The sequence below is a fragment of the Microtus ochrogaster genome, unplaced genomic scaffold (assembly GCF_000317375.1).
Source record: "Microtus ochrogaster isolate Prairie Vole_2 unplaced genomic scaffold, MicOch1.0 UNK2, whole genome shotgun sequence".
Taxonomy (NCBI): Eukaryota; Metazoa; Chordata; class Mammalia; order Rodentia; family Cricetidae; genus Microtus; species Microtus ochrogaster.
The window spans coordinates 20,362,093-20,384,196 of NW_004949100.1; the positions used below are offsets into that span (position 1 = coordinate 20,362,093).

General features: G+C 41.6%; 1 protein-coding gene across 3 annotated transcripts in view; it reads right to left on the reverse strand.

Moving 5' to 3' along the window:
• Positions 1 to 22,104, reverse strand: part of Ryr2 (ryanodine receptor 2) — a 574,535-nt gene that overhangs the window by 229,797 nt on the left and 322,634 nt on the right. For all 3 annotated transcript variants that reach the window (XM_026788350.1, XM_026788349.1, XM_026788348.1), the window contains 7 exons: positions 18,806 to 18,924; positions 17,644 to 17,777; positions 15,403 to 15,644; positions 9,036 to 9,228; positions 7,630 to 7,846; positions 6,153 to 6,257; positions 1,218 to 1,321 (listed from right to left, as the gene is read on the reverse strand). In XM_026788350.1, the coding sequence (XP_026644151.1) occupies positions 1,218 to 1,321; positions 6,153 to 6,257; positions 7,630 to 7,846; positions 9,036 to 9,228; positions 15,403 to 15,644; positions 17,644 to 17,777; positions 18,806 to 18,924 (1,114 nt within the window). The remainder of the gene's footprint in view (positions 1 to 1,217; positions 1,322 to 6,152; positions 6,258 to 7,629; positions 7,847 to 9,035; positions 9,229 to 15,402; positions 15,645 to 17,643; positions 17,778 to 18,805; positions 18,925 to 22,104) is intronic.

The window sequence follows — 22,104 nt, forward strand, 5'->3', positions numbered from 1 at the left end:
TAGCTGACCACAGTCATTCTCAAACCATGCTGCACAGGTAAATGGCCTCCCAGGTTTCCCCCAAAAGAGTATGCTGTTGTTAAGTTTAGCAAACAAAAGAACCTGACTCCACCCACTTTTAGCGATCAATGGTCCCAGTTACAGAGCCCATAATTAAAATGAAAACCTGGTTAACTCTTGTGAATAACTCCTGTAAAAATATTAAATCGGTGCTCATCAAGATAACTGTGATGAAGGCTAACTTTCTCTTCATGTTTAGTCATCAATCTGATACTCTAATGAAGGGTAATAAAACTGTTACATAAAATTAAAACATTTAAATCAAGATATATTTGAGCCTATATTTTAAAGTTACTAAATCTATGGACATTTCTTTTTTAAATTGGCATGAATATTTCTAAGCACTTAATTTTCATATCTAAAATCAGCACAGATCAGTGACAGTTTGAGACCAGCCCAGTCCCTGGTACACACTCCAGGCAGTGCTGTTGGGTTCTAGAACGCTTGTAATTCTTCCTGATGTACATCAAGAATACATAAAATACGAGGGGACCAACATATTTCACAGATGATTCAGTAGGAATCATGGAGCCAGAGTGGGACCAGAACTAACTCAGGTTAAGACCCCTAGGTCGGTATGGACTTCCACAGTCCCTAGCTGTTGAAGTTGTGGACCTAGGAAAGAAGGACAGTGGTTTGGGAGTTAGGCTCACAGGCATAGGGAAATCTCTAGCCTCCAGTTCATATCACAGACCTAATCAGGATGCCAGAGCCAACTAATACAGTACTTGACCCTCTGAAAAAGACTAGGGAGAGAGCCTCTGGTTGTACATACCCACCCCACAGAGGAAGAGAACACCTCTACCCTATTGAGACCTGTCCTCTTAGGAACACTCTAAATGCCCCCACTGATAGAAGAAACATTAATATGAAGATAGACAGACAGACAGACAGACAGACAGACAGATAGATAGATAGATGATAGACAGATAGATGATAGATAAAATAAATAAGAAAGATTCAACCAACAAAAAACTCTAGAGCCATGTACCAGCAAAGAAACAAAACCAACTCGAAGTCAAATTCCCAACAAATATTGATCCAATCCACCTATACTTCACTGAACTTTCTAATAGTAGAAAAAACTTCCCAAGATAATTAAAGTAAAAATGTCAATATCTTGCTACCTGAACTTATTAAAGTATAAAGGCACTCACTTGAGAGTTTCAAGCGACATCTGCAAATTGTAGTTGCGCTCCTGTTCCGGCAGTTTGCTGAACTCCACCAGACATGGATGCTGTCTCTTGTTGTCATCTCTAACCTGAAACAAGATGGGAAATCAGCATAGCGGAGCTTGCAGAGTAAAACACAATTGTGAGGGGGCTAGCTAGGGAGATGGAACCTCTGAAAGCTTCCCCTGGAAAGCTTCTGAAATCTTCAAATGTCCATTGTAAAGGCCGGCATGGTCTGCACTCCCGAATCCCTGCTTGTTACATAGTTGAGAAAGATAGCTTAGCTCTCAATTTCCACATGTTTCTGCCAGGCTGCCTCCTGAGGTCCACGAGTATGCTCACTGGGTTCCTTCCAGAATCTACTCAAATCTCCTTGTTTTCCATGAAGTTTACCCCATCTGCCTTCATAATATAGTAATCTGCCCAGTTGTCCTGCTGTCTATTTCTTTTCATTGTACATAACATTATTCGGTAATGAGATCATGTGGGAGGGATGGGTTTATTTGGTATCTCGGACTGGCCTTGAACTCACTGGGTAGCCCAGGCAGGCCTTAAATTCAGGATCTTCCTGCCTTAGTCTCCTGCATGCTGGGATTGTAGGCCTGCAACATCATGCCCAGAAGACTAAGTTTTTACTTAATTTATTGTCTATCTTCTTTCACTCGAAGTTCAAAAACAATGGGGATTCTAGGCCTTTGATTATAGCCAAGCCCCTGACACACAGCCTTAGAATATGAATGAACTCTGAAAAGATATGACTTCAGCTTTACTCTGCAGTACCCTGCCCATCCAGATTCATCTGTTCAGGGATATGAATAAGCAACCTGACCGACACACATGAACTCCAAGGTAGTTTTGGTTGCTCATCTCAGCCTCCATAATCATCTTCTGAGATCACAAATGAACCCATGACCTTAACAGATTGATTAGCACAACAAAGGTTTCCTTCACAGTAATCTTTGCCAGTGTTTCTTGGTGTCCACTGGAGACTGGGCACAGAATTTTATCAATCTTTCTATAACCCCCCAGATCCAAACTATCCCATGGATGCTCAAGTCCATTTTCTGAGGTGACAATGTCTGTACACAGAACTTATGAAATGTCTCCTCACATGCATGCACGCATGTTTTAAGTCATCTCTAAATGATTTCCAACACCTGAAGAATGGATAGTATTGTGTCAACAGCTGTTACAGAATCAAGCTTAGGAATAATGACAAGAAGAAGTCTAACCATTTTCGGCACTGTTTTTTGATATTTTTTTTTTTACCTACATGCAATTGAATCCATGAATGTAGAACCCAGTGATAAGAGCCAAGAGGCAAGGGCATTAGTGGTAACACTATATTCAAGATTATAGGAAGGAATTCATGAAGATGTTCTCTATTCTTAACTTAGCAATTAAATTTTTGTAATCTTTGTAAAGTCCTACATTACACGGGCATTCCTGCCCTGGTAGCACGTTGATGACAGCCCATCAGTTGTGAAGGAATAAATTACTCCATGGGAATAAGTACCAAGTTCTATATATGCCACTGAAAAAGTATGCAAACATGAGCAAATTTTTCTTTAGAGACAAATTGAAAATCATGACTTTATTCCTTTTTCTCTGGATCATTAGAAATGAATATGAAATACAAATGAAGCAGAGTTACAAAACTGAACTGAAGACTCCAGTTTTTAAGTCCTAAATTCTGAATATGAAAGTAAGAATGAATGAGCAAGGACATAGTCCCCCGTTTATGTAATCTCCATCTAATTCTCCACCCAATTCCAGAGAGAGCCGGAACTGCCATGTCTCCAAGGTGAACAGAAAGAATCAGAACCCTGCCTCATCCCTTTCCTCTCTTACCGTATCCTACATCTGACTTTGGAAACACCCCTGCAATGTCTCACCAAGCCCACTTCTAGGCACCAGGGTATCAGAAAGACATCTCTCCTCCAACATCTGGTTTACTCTTTCTGTCCTGCCACATTAGTCCCATGCTTTACATACCGTCAAAGTTCTCTGAGCCCGAGCAGAGACAAAAAAAAAAAAAAAGCATGTCACCTTTCACCACATTAGCCCCCAATAGAATAAAATCACACTGGAACCAAACAAACTCTTTGTCAAATGCCTTCTGTCCACATCTTCTTCCTCTGTACCATGGCGACTTGGGTTTCTACCTTATAACCACACTGTGCCACTGACAGATCACTAGAAATGTCCCATTTCTTCTTCTATGTCCTTTGACACATGCTGAGTTTCTACCTATACCACAGTCCTGGTCTCTGCTTGCCAAATTATCCTTTATGCCTCTAAAGTCTGTGTTCATCTGGAAGCTTTCCTTGGTTTCTACAAACAGATGTATACATTTCTTTTTATTCTGAGGTTGTTTGTCTGTCTGTCACTCAAGTGAACACAAAGTCCCTAAAAGTCAAACATGGAGTCAGACCTAGCAGTTCAGGTCTGTCATCTCAGCTACTCACGAAGCTAAGGCAGGGAGAGTTCAGGTTCAAGTTCTGCATGGGCTATAGAGTGAACTCAAGACCAGCTTGGTCAACTTGAAAGTAAAAGAGGACTGGGGAGGGAGGGATGCATCTTAGCAGAGGGACACTCTGTACCTTTAGCTCCCTTTAGTACCTGGGAACTCCGAGGGCTTTGCATGTAGCAGGAAGAGCCTATGTGATAGTAAATGGAAGAAGATTTAACCAAAGTGTAATGGGTATTATTTCACTCTGTTGTTAAACAAACAACAAAACAAAAAATCCACATAACTAAGACTTGCTGGAAAACGTATCTCTGAGGCCACCTTATGACCTTGTAACAAGACATCTTGTGTAAGCACAGGCCCAGTAAAGGCTGCTACTGTATGGGAATTTGTTCTGTCTTCTGCACAAACTCTTTTAGTGTTTTAAGCCCAATAACCATCCTTGTCTCACACTGAACTTTTGGTGAATTTTGTCCATGATTCCTCTGACACCTGATACAATGATAATCTCTTTCCCTGGTGACTTTAGTTAGCCAATGGCTCAACCTTATATTCAGCACTTCTCTACTTCCTTGGTTTTTAAGTGTCAATGAAGCCAAGCAAGCTAGGTGACTCACATCTGTAAGCTCAGCAGAGCCAGGAAGATGGTCACAGGCACAGTACCAGTGTAAGCCACAGAGCGAATTCCAAGCATCTCACAAAAAGTAAAAGCAAGCAAAGAACAAAAAAGCCAAAGAATGACACCCAGAGGAATGCATTCAGTATTTGCCAGTTTGAGCAAGGGCAGAGCATCATTTAGTGGAGGAGGGAATCTTTATTTGCTGATGATTTCCAGAAGTTATACAGTGAAAGAGCATCTAAGGAGTCTCATGCTCTACCGACTGAGCTAGTCCAGCATGTTGCAGAGCTGTCCAAGAGTCTCCCCAAACATATAGTCTATTGCTGTTGTCCTGGGTTGACCCCCAGAAGTATAAAACAAGTCTATTGCTGAAGATACCATGATTTTAGAAACAGGGTCCAGAGACTCTTGAGCTAGAATGGACCTGAATGACTCCTCCCTAAGGACTAGCTTTTATGGTACCAGAAGGCACCAGGAAAATTCCCAAAGTAGGGATACCACCAATAATCCTACTCTGCTATGACACCTATAAACCAAATCAACAACCAGCATGGTAAGATAATCTATGGGTACAGTAGTGACATAATACATTGACAGTAACCAACAACTTAAAATCTGTGCTAAAGAGTGAAAGCACACCTGGTACTAGACACCTTGTTGATTACTCAGTTAGGAAAGTCATGGATACTGAAGAAGAGCCTACAACTACTTCTTTACTAAACAAGTATAATCCCTAATATCACTCTAAAGATTTGTCCTTATATCCACAAATAAGTGTAGTCTTCACCCTTCATCAAGGGTACTTTTCTTTGCAACAGATAGAGACCACTACAGAAAACTATAATCAAACAAAATGCATAACTGGGGAGAACAGTCCTAATGAACACATCTATAAAACACTTGGCACCTAAGGCAAGGGAACAATACAAAGTAAGGGGCAGAAAGATTTATAAGAGCCAGATCAGGGAGTTTGGTGCAAGATTATATACCTCCTAGTAATGTCAGAAGCTACACCCCAAAAGTCTACTAACATGATTGCTCGAACACGAGATGAACAAGGAAACCACTAATAGACATGCCAAAGTGTATGCAGGAAAGTCTATGAGGACTCAGCCCTACATAAAGAACTATAGGCAGCTCAGGAATACTGAGGTCATGAGAAATAATCTCCAGGGAAGAGAACACCAATCATGTACCAATACCAAATGGTTAGTTAGTCTTAAAAACATACATACAAGTAACATTATATAGACTGCACAGTTTATATTTAGGAATATATATGTACATATATATGTGTGTAATATATGTGTGCATCTACACATATTTATAACACACATACATACACATGTAACAAAATTTAATGGGGAAAAGCCCACAAATTTGAAAGAGAGCTCAGAGAGATATATGGGAGTTTTTGGAGAAACACTCTTCAAATCATGGAGCCAACTGTGAACATCTACCCATGGGTCTCTGCTACTATCTGTCTGGGATAAAAGGAGAATATCAGAGAAAAACCAAATTAACTTATTTATTTTCATTCCAGTTTCAACTTTTGTTTTTGCCATTTTCTAATTTAGAAATAAAGGCTCATTATCTAGATTTAACTTGATTTTAAAGTACAACTTTCAGTTCAAACACTAGTAACTTTCATGTCAGGAAGTCTACCACTATTGCCATTTCCTTTGGTTTTTAAAAAGATGTACAGAACTAAGATGCCTCAAAAAATCAATTCTATTGATTCACATCATATCACAGCAGGTTGAACAAGAAAATGCTATCTTTCCAAATGATTTAAGAACAGAATATGAGAATAAATTTCAAAATCATATACCGGACCATACTGCCAGCCAAGCTCAATTTTATTCATAACCCAGAGCTCATGGATATTCTCTGCCAGCTTTTCTCTTATCCTTTCCAGGTGAGGAGGCAACACAATCTGGAAAAGAGGGAGAGAAAAGGTTAATCAGGAACAGATACTGGAGATGCTGAAAGGTGCTGCACCAACTAGCCTTGCATCTAGTATCTCCTAGGCCATTAAAATACAGTAAAATAATTGGGTTCTGAATCAGATATTTTCATGGTGTTTGCTAGATAAATGCTGGTGTGTGTGTGTGTGTGTGTGTGTGTGTGTGTGTGTGTGTGTGTGTGTGTGTACATTTAGCACTGCAAGTAAATGAATGGACAAAGGGAACAAAGTATAATAAGGTAGAAAAGACCAATTATTAGATACTGATTTATTGATTTATTTAGTGGTTTACCTGAAGCACTGCTAACACTGCCTATTTGATAAGCATGGCTTTACTTGCTACTGGAAAAGAATGACCTTGAAAAAGAGCTGAATCCATGGGTCGTTGCCCTTAACAACCTGCTGACGCACACATGCTTCTGTAAAATCTTGCACCTTGTGATTTTAGAGCACAAAAGGAAAGTACAAACTAGACCCAGTCTTGAAGTCTTCCAGGAGCTATCCTGGCTTCAGTCCACTGGTGATCTCACCCCTCTTCCACTCTCATTGATGTTGGGGTGCTTATTCCAGAAAGATTCCCAAGAGCACTGGTGGGGACAACTGAGAAGTGCTAAGTGGACATGGACCAGTACCAAGTGCACATCAGTCAGAAAGAAGAATCACCCAGCACTTGAGGCCATCCAGTCAGTGCCCACAGGCTTAGTGCAGGGCAAGTTAGGAGGCTGCAGATAGTTCATAATCCCGGGCGTCTGACAAGTGATTGCTTTACCATGAGAGCTCTGAGGAAACCTTTCAGTGTTTCTTCAACTTACACTTCCAGGAACAGGGCAGGTTGTACTTTACACTTCCCTATTGGAGAAAGTGTTTAGGGACCTCTTGAAAAAGCCCACAAGGTGGTTTACCAAAGGAAGATATGATAGCTAAATGACTAATAAAAGCCGAAGGTTCTGGAACCTATTATTAAGTCAACTTTGGACTTTAGAAATGGCTTCCATGCTCCAAACTAATAAACAAGCTGAATGATCTAATCAACATCACTGAAGTTATCAGATCCTTCAAATAGAGTGTCATTTAATTCACTCCCAATATCAGGATCCTGTTATATCTATGAGACAAAAATCCTTTATATTATGATACAGTGGAGCATTATGAAGGAAGCATAGCAATGGTTGAGATAATTCATTATGAAAAGCCAACACAGAATAGATGTTTGGAGAACACAAAGGAAAGTATTATTTTACGGGATCCATTAGTTGAATGGCTGAAAAGTGCACTGCTGCAGGCTGCAATCCAAGCTTGAGAGCCACCGTATTTTGATAGTCATCAGTGTCTCTTTCTGTACCTGGCTGGTGTCCACAGGAACGGGTGTGAAGGCAGCTTGGGTCAGGGACACTGTGGGCCCCAGCAAATCTCGTGTGTATGTCCTTTCTTGCTTATATTCTCGGCTGTGTTCTACTTTCAATTTCTCTTTCGGTAGAACAGCTTCATAGCAAGCTGCATAGCCAGGTGGAGGGAGGAACTTGAATTCTCCATGTCTTCCCCCAAGCAAAAAGCGAACCCTATAAAGGAAACAAGTATGAGTCAATCTTTGATATACATGAGAGTTTTCTAATTGAAAAACATTAGGTATATTTATTAATACAAAACTAACTTTGTCATGGCCACATTTCTCTTCCCTGCTAAGTATCTTTAGTGGTTTAAATGAGAAATGTCCCTCATAGCTTCATGCATCTGAACACATGGTCCCCAGCAGTTCGTGCTGTTTGGGGAGGTTATGGAGGAAATGCATCGCTGGAGATGGGCTTTCAGGGTTTACAGGTTCACCCTAATGGCTGCTCTGGCTCTGCTTCATGTATGGATGAAAATGTGACCATCCTGACTTCTGCTCCAGCTGCCATGCCATATCTTCCTTACCATTATGAACTCTAACCCTTTTGAACTACAAGCCAAAATAAACTCTTCATTGCTTTTGGTCATGGAATTTTCCCAGCAACAGAAAAGTAGCCAATACAATATCTAGTCTAATCACCTAGGAATCTAAGAGCCTCTCCCCCAAGAGGCTAAACACAGTAGCATCATAATGGCCAAAGAAGAAAATTCAGCTCAAATAAATTCACAGGTCAGTGATGACCTAGCATGTGATGAACTAGAAATAACAGCCTGTACTGAAAGGTACATTATCACATGTCCATGAATGAAGAATGTATTTCTAGCAACTCAATGTCTCAAGGCACCCAAGGACGAATCAGGCACAGTAAAGATGGGACCTAACTACCTGTGTGCTTAAAATGGCAGGATCTGGATGAGTTACCAGGGAAAAAGTATCAGTCACTGTCCTGAATCTAATTTCCTAAAGACATTTCCATAAAGAAGCCCTATGTGTCACCTCTGCTTGCCGAAGAAAGCAGGGAGCCATAATCACAATACTTTGGCAATTTCAGCAAAAGCAAAGAACTCACTAAGATTTTGTGCACATTACATTCAATTAAGTACGTGAGCTTTCTGGAAGGAACTTTGAAACAGTTGCATGATGGTAATGATAAAGGTGTTCAGTTTACAAAAAAAAAAAATCAACTAACATCTTTTAACTCGTTATAATTCATTTTCATGCCATCTCTTCCAGATTAGACACATCTGGAAATGGTTACCTTGAAGGGAAGTCCTAAGGTTAGTGAAGCAGGGGAGAGTCCTCTGTGGAAGTACGAGCAGTGAGAATAGAAACAAGCCAAGCAACAGAGAGATACTAACTTTATTCCTGCAGAGAAACTAACAACCGGAAAGAACAGGCCATCGATATTGAAGTTCTCAAACATTCCTTGAACAGGCTGTCCATTAATGCGGAATGAGATGCTCGGGGCACTTAGATCTAAACAGCAACTGATGACATCGTCAGTTCTCAACAAGTGCTGATTGGGTGAGCTCACAGTTCGAGCTATACAACCTGTAGGGAGAAACGGTAAGCAAGGTGAGATTTAACACAGAGAATCATGCTCCAAGCTACTGCAAGAGTGATGACCAAAACACAAGGGACCAACACACTGCGGAGGTTAATGTCTATAGCCCACTGGGCAGGACTCGGGACCAGCAAAGTGATCAACATCTGGGATTGTCTAGACTAGGTTGAGGTGGGAAGCCCCACCCTGAAAATGGGCAGCATTATGTCCCAGGAAGCAATCTCAAACTCCACAAAGGGTAGAAAGAGAGCCGACACCAGCAATGGTACTCTTGGCTTTCTGGCTGTGCACACAGTATAACCAGCTGCTTTCTGCTCCTTCCATCATGCTTTTTCCCACCATGATGGACTGTATCTCCTGGAATTTGAGCCAAAATGAGTACTTCCTTAATGAAACTGCTTTTGATGGGTATCTTGTCACATTCACAAGATGTGACTAATATGTGGACTGTGGGTCTCCAAAAGAAGTAGCACGTGCTAAACTCTTGCTCAAAAAGATAGCAAGAGCTAGAGAGCTTGACTGGAAAAGGGGCCTTGTCATGTCTAGAAAGTTCTGCATGTACATGTATACTATTTGATGCAGAAATGATCTCAGTGAAAATATAATGATGTCAGAGGGCATCTAGGAAAGTATCGAACTGTCACAAGCCCCTGCCACCTACCACTTGACTCATACAGCCCTTGGCAAATGACTTACCCTCTGAACCTTGACTTCTTTCTGTTTTTGTGCATGTATTATTGATTTGGGTTTTGTTTTGTTTTGTTTTGTTTTGTTTTGTTTGAGACTGGGTTTCTCTGTGTAGTCCTGGCTGTCCTAAAATTTGCTCTATAGATCAGGTTGGCCTCGAACTCAGAGATTCACCTGCCTCTGCCTCCAAAATGCTAGGATTAAAGTCATGTGCCACCGTGCCTGACAGTGATTTCTTATAAGCAGAACACTAAATAGTACCACCTTCTAGAATAAGTATGGGGACAAAAGTAATAAATGATTCAAAAGCAGCAGTTTCAGGCACAGTGGATGGTTGGTACCCTTTATTTTTCATATCCTCTTAATTTCATAAATACAAACTAAAGTCAGGACAGTGGAAGCAGGAACTTTCTCTGTTTTTGCAGTGTACGGCTTATTATGAGAAAAAGGCTGATTTGCTTTTGTTTTATAATAAAATTTAATTTACACATGGTCTTGGTTGGTGTCTTAAGTACAGCAGAATACAATCAGAGACATGAAGTTATTGATGAATGTCATACTTTCCTCTGGACAACCAATAATATCAACCCACTCTTGATATCACAAGTCCTCAGCTAATTAGTCCCAAGGGGCATCCACCACACACAGCATGCTAGAAAAAAAGGGAGGTATGGGTCAACTCAAAACACTGCCTGACAGACACAAACATATTCACAATTAGAGGAAGGACTTCATGACTCACACTTTGCTATAAATTTTTATAACACTTTTCACTTTCATTTCATTCAAATAAACACATTTATTATGTGTTTGTTTATGGGTGTTATGATGATTCTAATAAGAATGGCCCCTATAGGCTCATATATTTGAGTGCTTAGTCAACAGACAATAGTACTATTTAAAAAGAATTAGGGGGTGTGTGGCCTCATTGGAAGAAGTGTGTCACTGTGGGTAAGCTTTGAGGTTTCAAAAAAATACCACTCCTGGGCATATACCCAAAGGATGCACAATCAAAGCACAAAGACATTTGCTTAACAATGTTCAAATCAGCATTATTTGTAATAGCCAGAACCTGAAAACAACCTAGATGCCCCTCAACCAAAGAATGGATAAAGAAAATGTGATACATTTACATAATGGAATATTACTAAGTGGCAAAAAAAAACCAATATCTTGAAATTTGCAGGCAAATGGATGGAACTAGAAAATAATCACCATGAGTGAGGTAACCCAGATCCAGAAAGACAAACACAGTGTTCACTCATAAGTGGATATTTGGCACAAAGCAAAGAATAACCAGGCTACAATCCACAACTCCAGAGACGCTGGGTAAGAGGGTAAAATAGATGACCCCAGCTAAGACCCCTAGCAATAGTGGAGAGGGTGAGTGTCTGAACTGGCCTTCCACTATAGTCAGATTAGTGACTACCCTAACTGTCATCATAGAACCTACACGCAATAGTGGAGAGAGTGGGTGTCTGAACTGGCCTTCCTCTATAGTCAGATTAGTGACTACCCTAACTGTCATCATAGAACCTACACGAAATAACTGATGGAAGCAGATGCAGTGATCCACAGCCAAGCACTGGGATGAGCTCTAGAACTTAGTTGAAGAGAGGGAGGAGGGATCATATGAGCAAGGTGGGGCAGGTCAAGACCATGATTAGGAAAATCACATAGACAGTTTACCCAAGCTAGTGGGAGCTCACGAACTTTGGGCTGACAACCGGGGATCCTGCATGGGACTAAACTAAGCCCTCTGAAAGTAGTTGACAGTTATGTGGATTGATCTGTTTGGGGGGAGGGGGACCCTGGCAGTGGGACCAGACATATCCTGGGTGCATAAACTGGTTTCACTGGAGCCCATTCCCTATGGTGGAATATGTTGACTCCCCAAAGCAGGCTTTAGCCCCTCTTAGGAATGGATGGGGGTATAATGGGAGGAGGAAGAGGGTGGGAGAATAGGATGGAGGGGAACTGGGGCTAGTATGTCTAATTAAAAATATTTTAAATAAAAAAACCACTCCAATGGTAGATCAGATAGCAGCTTTTAACTACTTCCCCAGCACCATGTCTGCCATACCTGGTGGCATGTTTCCCACCACGAAGATAATAAACTAAACCTCTGAAACTGCAAGCAAGCCCCTAGTTAAATGCTTTATTTTATAAGAGACACCTTGGTCTTGGTGTCTCTTCACAGCAATAGAACCCTGACTAAGATAGGTGTGCATGCACACATGTGCTCAGGCACACGTGTGCCATGACGTTCCTGTGGAGGTCAGAGGACAAACTGCCCATTCTCCCCTTCATCATGTGTGTCCTGAGGACCAAACTCTGCTCTTCAGGATAGCAGCAAGTGCCTATAATACCAACTGAGACTTCTCTCCAGCCCCGGTGCTTTGCATAAACACACACACACACACACACACACACACACACACACACACCCATCTAGCATACCAAGAGTTCTAAGCAAGAACACATTTAAAACACCAGTGGTATCCTGGTCTACAGAGCAAGTTCCAGGACAAGCAATAAAGCTACGCAAGAAACGCTGTCCCAAAAAAACAGGAAAACAAAATAACCACCACCACCAGTGAAAGTCTCTTCCTTCTAGAATGTAGACACTGTTTTGATCCTATCAATTTACATCTCTTTCAGCATCAGAATCATTATTAGGTACATTTTCTAGAACTCCCTGAATATTGTAAAAAGCGGCTTTCAAAACAAGAAGAAACAAAAACACAAAAGCAAAGCAGCTCCTGGGAAAAATGTTGATTTCCTAAGTAATGTCAAGACCCACAGTTAATAAGAGTGTTCCTATTTTAGGATATATTTAGGATAATGATACTAAAATTACACATTAACTGCAATCCAATAGATTGTTCAGCTTTATTGACATTGCTGCGATGAAGCTAATGGTTGTTTTCCATGTCCTCTTCTCTGGGAAGTCTGTAGCACACGGCTAAGACAGAGTGAATGAAGAACTCGAGCCATGGCCTGAATGGCACACACGGTGTAGAACCTTCATGATCACATGCCCAGGTCTCGACTTGAATGGCCATTCCACCGGCCCATCCTTGTTTTCTGCTTTAGTTGATAGGGAGGAGCAGCAGGTAGATTCACAGCTTTGGTTAGTAAATCCACACTGATCTCTCCTCTACAATTACCCTCCATTTAGAGAGTTTAGAGAATTTTCAATTCTCTCAAAGTTTCCAGAGCTCATCTGGGATGCCTCGGTAACAATGGTGTGCACGGTCGAATGTGAGAGAACAAATAAAGACGTCACTCAGAACTTGACTTGGAGCCAAATCCCTGTGTTAAGGAACACTGGACTCTAATTACACAATGTTCAGTGGGGGAAACATGTGTTCTCTCTGAGAAGCTGCCAGTTTGATGCTTTCAATCTTATAATAACCACCAAAAAGAAGAAAAATAGGCGAGCAATCCCAAGGGAAGCTGCCTTGGTATGAATGTGATGGAGAACTTAGGCAAATTCTACCTACTTTACAATGGTCTTTGCTGACTGAATCCCAGGTTAGAAAATTGTGCCATAGGCCCCTAAAAAAGAACAAAAACAGTCCATACTATGACTTGTAGTTTCTTGGCACTTTAAAAGATGGCCAAGGGGCCAGGGAAATGGCTTTATGTTGACAAAGGTTTGTAGCATATTCATGAGGACACAAATTCACATCCCTAGAACCCATATAAAAGATAGACATACAGTCTGTCATACAATACATGCATGTCTGTCATCCCAGCTCCCCTGTGTTGAAATGGGAGAATCTTTGGACTCTGTGGATTGTACACGGTGGTAATGAGATTCTGTCTCAAATTGGGCAGAAGGCACTGGTGGTCCTCTGACCTCTACACACACACACACACACACACACACACACACACACACACAAGCACATAAATACACCTCACATAAAGAAAAAGATTTCAAAGTTGAAAAGTAAGTTTTCTTGACAACAGAGTTTCAGAATAATTTTCTCTAGGAATTCTGTGACCTGCCATCTTTCCTATAGCACATCCATACACACTTAAGTTCTGCCCTTATTTCTCTCTTTAGCACATTCTCATAAATGCCTAAAGCACAGGCTTTCGTTGCAGCAGCATGAAGCTCTTCTAATATGTCAACAGGAAAAGTTGCAAGGCAGCGTGAGATCTGAAGTAGTGAGGTGCCCAGTACAGCAATCCTAGGCTTTGTATCTGAGGAACACTTCCCCCAAGCACTGCCTACAAGGAAGACACTTTAACAGGGCTCGTTTATCCAGTAGAGGGTTCATTTCTCATGAAGCAATTCTCAGAAGTAAGGGTAAAACAGAATTTAGCCCAGTATTCTGCTAAGCGCTCTTTCCTGTCCTTGGGACCACAGAAAATTACCATGGGAACACAGAAGGCATTATGGCTCTGATCTGATTGGCTCATGCTCTTGAAGAGAGGCAATATAAACTCTTCTGAGGTGCCTAACCACAAACTCCAAGTACTAGATGAGCTATTCAAAATATGGCTCCCTCGTGACATCTGAACTCCTGGCACCAGATATAAGAGGTCCAATAACTATTATTATGTAGAAGTAACTCTACAAAGTGCTTTGAGTTCATTAATCTCTTTATCATCAGCTCGTGGACTTAATTCACTTAGATCTTTAAGCCTTTTTTTCAGAATTTATTAGGCCTCTACACTATTAAATGAGCATCACTCACAACCAAGAGACAAAATCCAGCTTTTATAACTTTTATAACTAAGGTAACTTTCTGTGTCTTTCACACACTAAGTGTTGGATATGTCAAGGTCACCAAGAACTGTCATATAAATGAAGATTCATGAACTGCACATATGTGCAACATTCAGGTGAACCCTAGCACCTGAAAACAATAATACTATGCAAAAAAATACTATATTACTATGCAAGAACTAAACTTTGACATAAACCAAAGTATACCCATTTGTGATCTGGAGAAAGAAATACAAATTGTTAACATACAGCATTTGCAATAAGCATTCAAGTCCCTATCAAGAATTGGCAGCTGGTATCTTGATTATACATGCAGCTTTATGTTTTCCACACCTGTTAAGCCATGCCATGATTGGACTGGTCCCCTGGAGCTTCCATTTGACTGGTTTTTACACTATCTCACTGAGATCTAAACTAGTCATATGTATGGTTTTATGATGAATATTAAACCTTTGCACATACCAATTAAAGTGATTCGGAAACTCCTGAGATTCCTGCAGTTTGTTCATGTACTAGAGTGTCCTTTTAAACCACACATTCACCAGCTTTACAACCTTTTGGAAATGTACTCTGATGCAATTTTAGTTTCTTTTTCTGTAGTGAAACTCTGCTTCCCGTTAAACTCTTGAACTAATCACTTCAGCGTTGAAGTTCTGATCATCCATTTCTCAGCGTTCAGAAGAGCACAACAGGTCACCAGAGCTCCATCTGGGAAAGGGACGGTACCTACCTGACCAGAGGTGAAGGCCATCGAACCCATAGGAGAAGAGGTCATCACCAACGCCATTACCACCCCACTCTTCACCCCCGCCGGGGTACGGAGAGTACCCTTCAGTGGAAGCCCAGCCCACTCGCAGGTGAGTAGCTTCTGCTGTCACGAAGGGCTCAGTGTGGTCCACCATGAGCTCGTAGTACCACTTCTTATACTGCGCAGACCCTTCGCTGACGCCCAGGAAGATATTAGGCCTCATGCTTTTAAATGGAAAAAGACAGAGGAAACTTCTATTGGTTCCATTACTCATGATTCTCAATATTATTCCTGATTCTCTACAATGTACATGTGGGATAGCCGCTGCCGTCAGTTTGATGGGCTCTGGACTCATAGGAGACCAACCTCTGGACACATCTGTGACCATGTTTCTAGATTCAGCTCACTGAGGTGGGCAGTACCATCCCACGTGCTAGGGTTCTGGACTAAGTAAAGAGAGAAAGCAAGCTAGGCACCAACATTCATGCCCTGCTTCCTGATGCCCATGCAAAGCGCCCATCCCTCTTGTGCATCTGTCGCAATGTCTTGCCCCACCTGTGCCTACAACTGTAAGCCAGAATAAACCATCCCTCCCCACACTGCTTTTGCCAGGTGGTTTCTCATGCCAACTAAAGTAACTGATCCAATCTCCTAAACCTACATTTTAAAAAATATAACAGAATTATAATACCACCACTGAGGTGATACCCAGGAAGTCAGCAGCCCCAATTCACTGAGGTGGTACCCAGGCAGACAGCACCCCCAGTTCACTGTGTTGATACCCGGGCAGACAGCACCCCCAGTGAGCATGCAGCACCTGATGTTTGGTTTACTCAGTTAAGTCCGCCCATGGTCTAATTGGACTTTGTCCTTAACTAATATTTTGAAAATTTCATAACATTAATCAAATGTAGATCACAAAATGAAATATTTGATACAACAGGAACACATAATAAATGGAGCCATTATTAACCCAGGACATGTAAACCCCCTAATATAAGTGCCATGAAACATGGGTTATGATATGGTTTAAGGTAACACATCACTAGTCAGGGTTATTGCTGCCTGTCAACTCCTTCCTTGCTTTGAAAAGATGACTTTTTGACAAGTTTCATTTAAATCTATTTTAAGAGTGGGCTTACATTCTCTGGTGATCCCAAGGAGAAGTGGAGGTGGCAGTGAGTATCACTCATTAACATCAGGACTGACACACACAAAAAGCCTCACCACTCCTGTTTAAACAACACAGGGAGCCTAGAAAGGCAGTTCAGTGGTTAAGAGCACTGGTTGCTCTTGCAGAAGACCCTGGTTCAGTTCCTAGAACTCACAAGGTGGCTCACAACTGCCTTTAACTCCAGCCCCAGGAGAGCTGATGCCCTGCTCTGGCCTCCAGGCATGTATGTGGTACACAAATATACCATGCATTCAAACTCATAAAGTAAAAATGAGAAAATCTTTTAAAAGCTGCAGATCTCATACCACTTCTGTTTTTTAGAAGAATAAAGTGTCAGAATCATATGCAAAGCCCTAGTTACTCTATCACACAGCATTTTGTTGATGGGTTTTTTCTGGTTTACTGGATTCTTTTTTAATCTAGAGAGAATGGCATAGCTCTCACTAGCTCAGCTTCTGCAGACAGACCCAAGGATCACCCAACTCTGTCATCATCTACAAAAGTTAGACAAGAGCAGTACCAAAGAAAGCTCACAAAACACAGACAGCCCAGGCTATCAGCAAGGCACAGCCCTGGGTAGCTTGTAGGTGACAATCACGACTGTCAGATTCCCTAAAAGGCTGATCTGATGGAAAATACCATTTCGTTAGTTATTTAGTTTGAAATGTTTTAGACTTGGGGCACTATTTTTTTAAGCACTGATAGTAAACACATTTGCAGAATATTGAAGAACAGTGTGGCCTCTTAGAATACCTACAGCTGTATCCTTGTATATCAGTGCAGCTACTGCCTGCTTCTGAGGATGCCCGTGGCTATCTGTCCACATGTGAAAGTGAACAGAAACTCTTACACGTGTGTTTGCACTAAGTCCATACTTTGTTCATCCATTGCTATTTTATTAACCTTTGTACTTCGTTGAAAACAATATTTGTTCAATGGGAGAACAGACACAAATGCTCAGTAATACAAACAGGCCTCCTGATGGCTTCCCTGGAGAGAAAGCTCCTTGCTGTGGTGTGAAGTGAGAGACGATGCCCATGGAAACTTACCTGCTGACATGATTCACAAGACGGGTCTGCAGTAAGAGATCTCGTCCTGGCAGCAGATTGTCACAGATGAGATGCTGGTTGGAACGGACAGCAACCCCATGGCAAACACAAAGAGAGCACAACACGTCCAGGACCTGGGGAGAGACAGCAGGTCCAGCTGACCCTGACTTCATCAACAGATCTTTCCATGAGGCAAACACAACCCCAGCTGTGACTGATACTGTCATATTTCTCCTCCTCCTCCTTCTTCTTTCCCTCTCTCTCTCATGTATGATGTATATGCATGTATATGTGTGCTGTACATGCATGTTCAAATATGTGTGGACATGTATGTGTATATGTGCATGTAAAAATAGGTTGATGTTGGGCATCTTCCTGAATCATTCTCTCCACCTTATCTATTGAGGCAGGGTCTCTCACTTGAACTGAGAGCTTGCCAATCTGACTACTCTCGATCCAGTTTGCCCAATGGGGTTCCCTATTTGTGCCTCCCAAGCACTGGAATTACAGGAAGCTGTCACAGTGTCCCAGCATTCACATGGATGAGGGGAATATAAACTCTGGGTATCCTGCTTTCACACCACTTGATTCATGTCCCGCCCACAGCCTCAGCTTGGTCCTTGCATCATGACAGTGTAGGTCCCAGTGACTCTCCAGCTTTCTTTCACATACAGAGCAAGAACTGTTTGCACTCTCACAGTTACAAGGACTATATATGAAACAACCACACTCCATGGTAACTAAGGATAAGAAACACTCATGAAAATGTCAACACCTTGAAATTATCTTAGATTGGTATATATCTTAACTACTAATTCATCTATAACAGATACATAAAGACAAAAGCCAGGCTGAGGTATAGGCGATCAAGTATGGTTAGATGAATGTACATGCTCCGAATTATAAATCACTATATAACATGTTAGATATTTTCGCCTCTCAGCATTTCACTCCTTTTTGGCTTGTTTGACATTTATCCTGTTTTTATCACTGTTCATACTTTCAGTATGCAACTATATGCACATGGTTCAAAATTCCTATCATTTCATTATGGCAAAAAAACACGTAAAGCCCTTTCTTCTAGCCTTTGGCAATATATAGCCCACTCTCCGCTATATAATGATTCTAGAATTCACTCACAGAAATCAAAAAGCTCGCTTACCTTGTGGTTTCTTCCATGCTTGTCTAAAAGTGAGATGATGGATTTGATATGTCCTTCTTTGATGATATTCAGAGCTTCTGGGCTTTCCACTAACACGCAGTGGAGGACCTCCAGAATGCCTACAGACAAGAAAAAGGGGAAAGAAGGTTGAAATTCTAGGAACCAGGTTTTATATATATATATTTTTTAAATCAACCACACTCACGCAGTTTGACATGTAATTACTTTGTGCTCAATGTGTTTGCCACAGGGCACTGTGGAAAAGCAACAGGTGGCATTTGTCAGGACTGACAGATATCCAGAGTCACGGATCCCAGCGGAGAGAGGTGCGGAGCTTAGCTGAGGAAGCTGACTGTAGCTCGGGAGTATAACAGAAAGCAGTGCAGCAGGCTGGGAGGACTCAGCAAATGTATTCCCTCCAGGCATTCAAAGAGAGGAGGGGGGCAGAACAGCAGTGCATGCTTGGGGCAGGCACACCAGGGTGGGCCAGCATGTGAGACTAGCATGGATGGGCAGTAACTTAGGGCAGATTCTGAAGCTTTCTGGTGTTGACCTAGGTTTCCATCCTGCCCAGTCCGGCAGTCGTTCAGTCCCAAAGAAATAAATACACAGTGGTATTTGAACTCACAGAGATCCGCCTGGCTTTGCCTCCCAAGTGTTAGGATTAAAGGTGTGTGTCACCACACCAAACTACTCTTTCTTTCTTTTTTATTTTAAGGACTTTATTCTTTTTCTTTTCTCTCACAAGCTTACATATATTTTTAAACACACTGTAAACCGTTTAGAGTTTTTCTTTGTCTTTGAATCTATCTTTACTGTATATCTCTTTTTCTGACCACATGAGCCTCTAATTTGCTAAGCGATGTGGCTAGGATTAAAGCTGTGGCTTTGACGGCTGGATCCATCCCATTCCTTACTTTTCTGAGAGTGTAGCCTCATGGCAGAGGTACTAGCCAGAGCCATGTTTATCGCCACAACTCTATGGCATTTTAAGGTCCCTGCCACCACCAAGAAACAAGCTCTTCGCTATTCATCAACACCATTTAAGCATTTGGTGTGGGGCCTCTTAAAAGAGCTGTAAGGTTTTTGTAGCTAAAGCTGAGTCAGGAAGCCTCTCTTAAATGCTTGCCTCCTGTAAACAGAGCCCACCTGAGAAAATGCTGCTAAAAAGAAGCCATGCTTAACTCTATTCTTTTGTGTCTAGAATTACTTCCCAAGGTTTCTCTGGCTTTAAGTGGATTTAGCTGTCCACATTGGTACCATTCCGTTGACCAAGATTTCTGTCCTGCCTAGTCCCACAGTCACTGAGTCCCGAAGAAGAACACAGAGGTCTACATTAATTATAAACGGGTTGGCCTAGTATTCTGGCATTAGAAACATAATCCTAAGCCAGCAAGAAGAATAGGTGACTGAAGGAACTTGCTGTCAAGCCTGACAACCTGAGTTGGATTCCCCAGAAAAAAAATATTTCATTTAAAAAACAAAGGAAATAAATAAAATAGTATAGAAATTAAAAATTATCACAAAAGCATAATATGCCTTTTTTCTTAAGGTTTATAAAAGAACAAAGACAAAATGGGTTTCATTATCAGAATGTTTAGTGTATACTTAAAAAGCTAACTGAAAACTATGTCCCTTTTTTCTGTTGTCCCATCATTGTTATTTGACCTGAGTATGATCCCAGGATACACATGGCAGAAGCCTGAAGTTGTCCTCTGCCCTCCACAAGGGCACCACAGCACGCTTGAGCACACATACACAAACGCACACACACACAAATACAAACAAATGCAATATCCACAATTAATAATAAAGAAGTGAATTAGCCACCAATTAGTGCTGCTCTCTGTCAATAATGATGGTGCCAGTCTTCCATGACCATGAGACACAACATGCAGACCGCTGGCTCTCTCTCAGCATCTTTAAGGATTGCACAGAATTGAGAAGAAGCTTCTAAAACCCTGTATTACAATTCTTATGCGTCAAGTGGAATTCACTTTCTTAGCAAAGAAGCCTGCAATGTCAGGCTCACAAAAGAGGATGCAGACGTCATCCTCTCAAGTTCTCAAGACCAGCGCCTGACCCAAATCCTTGCCCTTTACGGATGAGGACAATGGATGCTGACTTCTTCACTGTGTGTTAGTCTGTTAAAATATCCACGTCTATTCAATTTCTATAGGGCCACAAACTCTAGAGATAATTTAGCTGTTATCCAACAGTTTGATGATAATGGGGAAAAAAATCAAAGAAAACAGAAATTCAAGAAGCCAAGATTTGAGATAGAGATGCTGACATCAGTGTACCAAAGCTCTCCATGCTGTCACCACCATCTAAGATGCAGCAATCAGAGAAACTCATCATCCAGAGCCCAATATAGAATATGATGCCAGTGATGGAAGGTACTTATAGTAGGTTTCCCATGCCAGCCTGTCCTTTATGTCTCTCCATTTTTTATATTACAGAGCACAAGGAGGCCTACTTTTATTAATATAATTTTATTGTACTGTTTGAATGCATACATTTACTGACAGTGGTTATAATAAATAAATAAGAACTGGGGGGGGGGGGCTGTATTAAAGACCGTAGGGTACACAGGCTCTAAAACATGTACCTGGATGCCATAACCTGAGATGGTGATGACTGGTTCTTTATAAATGGGTTGTACCTTCACAGAGGAAAAAGGCTACAGGAGCATGCTTGTCCCTGACACTCAGGAAAGCATGAGCTGTCAATGTGAGAGGAGACCCACACATCAAATCCAAAAGCTCCTTTCTGTCCAGGCACCTCTAGGCTTGAGAACAGGAGCACATTTCTGGGGCTTGTGGTATCCTGAATCATCAGACTGAGGCATTGGCCTTTTACAGAAAGTCGTCAGCCTCTGCTGTGTGCAGAAAAATAATCAATAAAAGACTGAGAACAGGTACTCTCAGCAAATAATGGCTCACAAAGCTCATCACATGCTCAAAACTGAGTGTATCAGAAGAGGAACATGGCTAGATCTGGATGCGAACAGTTTATACCACAAAGCAGAACGATAATGTGAGAACAAACCACTGATTGCAGAGGGAGGCAGCGACAGGAGACTAGTGAGAAGCTCCGGGCTGAGCTACACTTGTGTTCACAGAGGGAACAGTAAGGAAAACACAAAGGGAGGAAGTGATGCCCAACATCCGGGATGGTCCTGTGATCTCCACATGCATGCCATGGCATTTGTACACTTGTGCGCGCGCTCTCTCTCTCTCTGTTCTCTCTCTCTCTCTCTCTCTCTCTCTCTCTCTCTCTCTCTCTCTCTCTCTCTC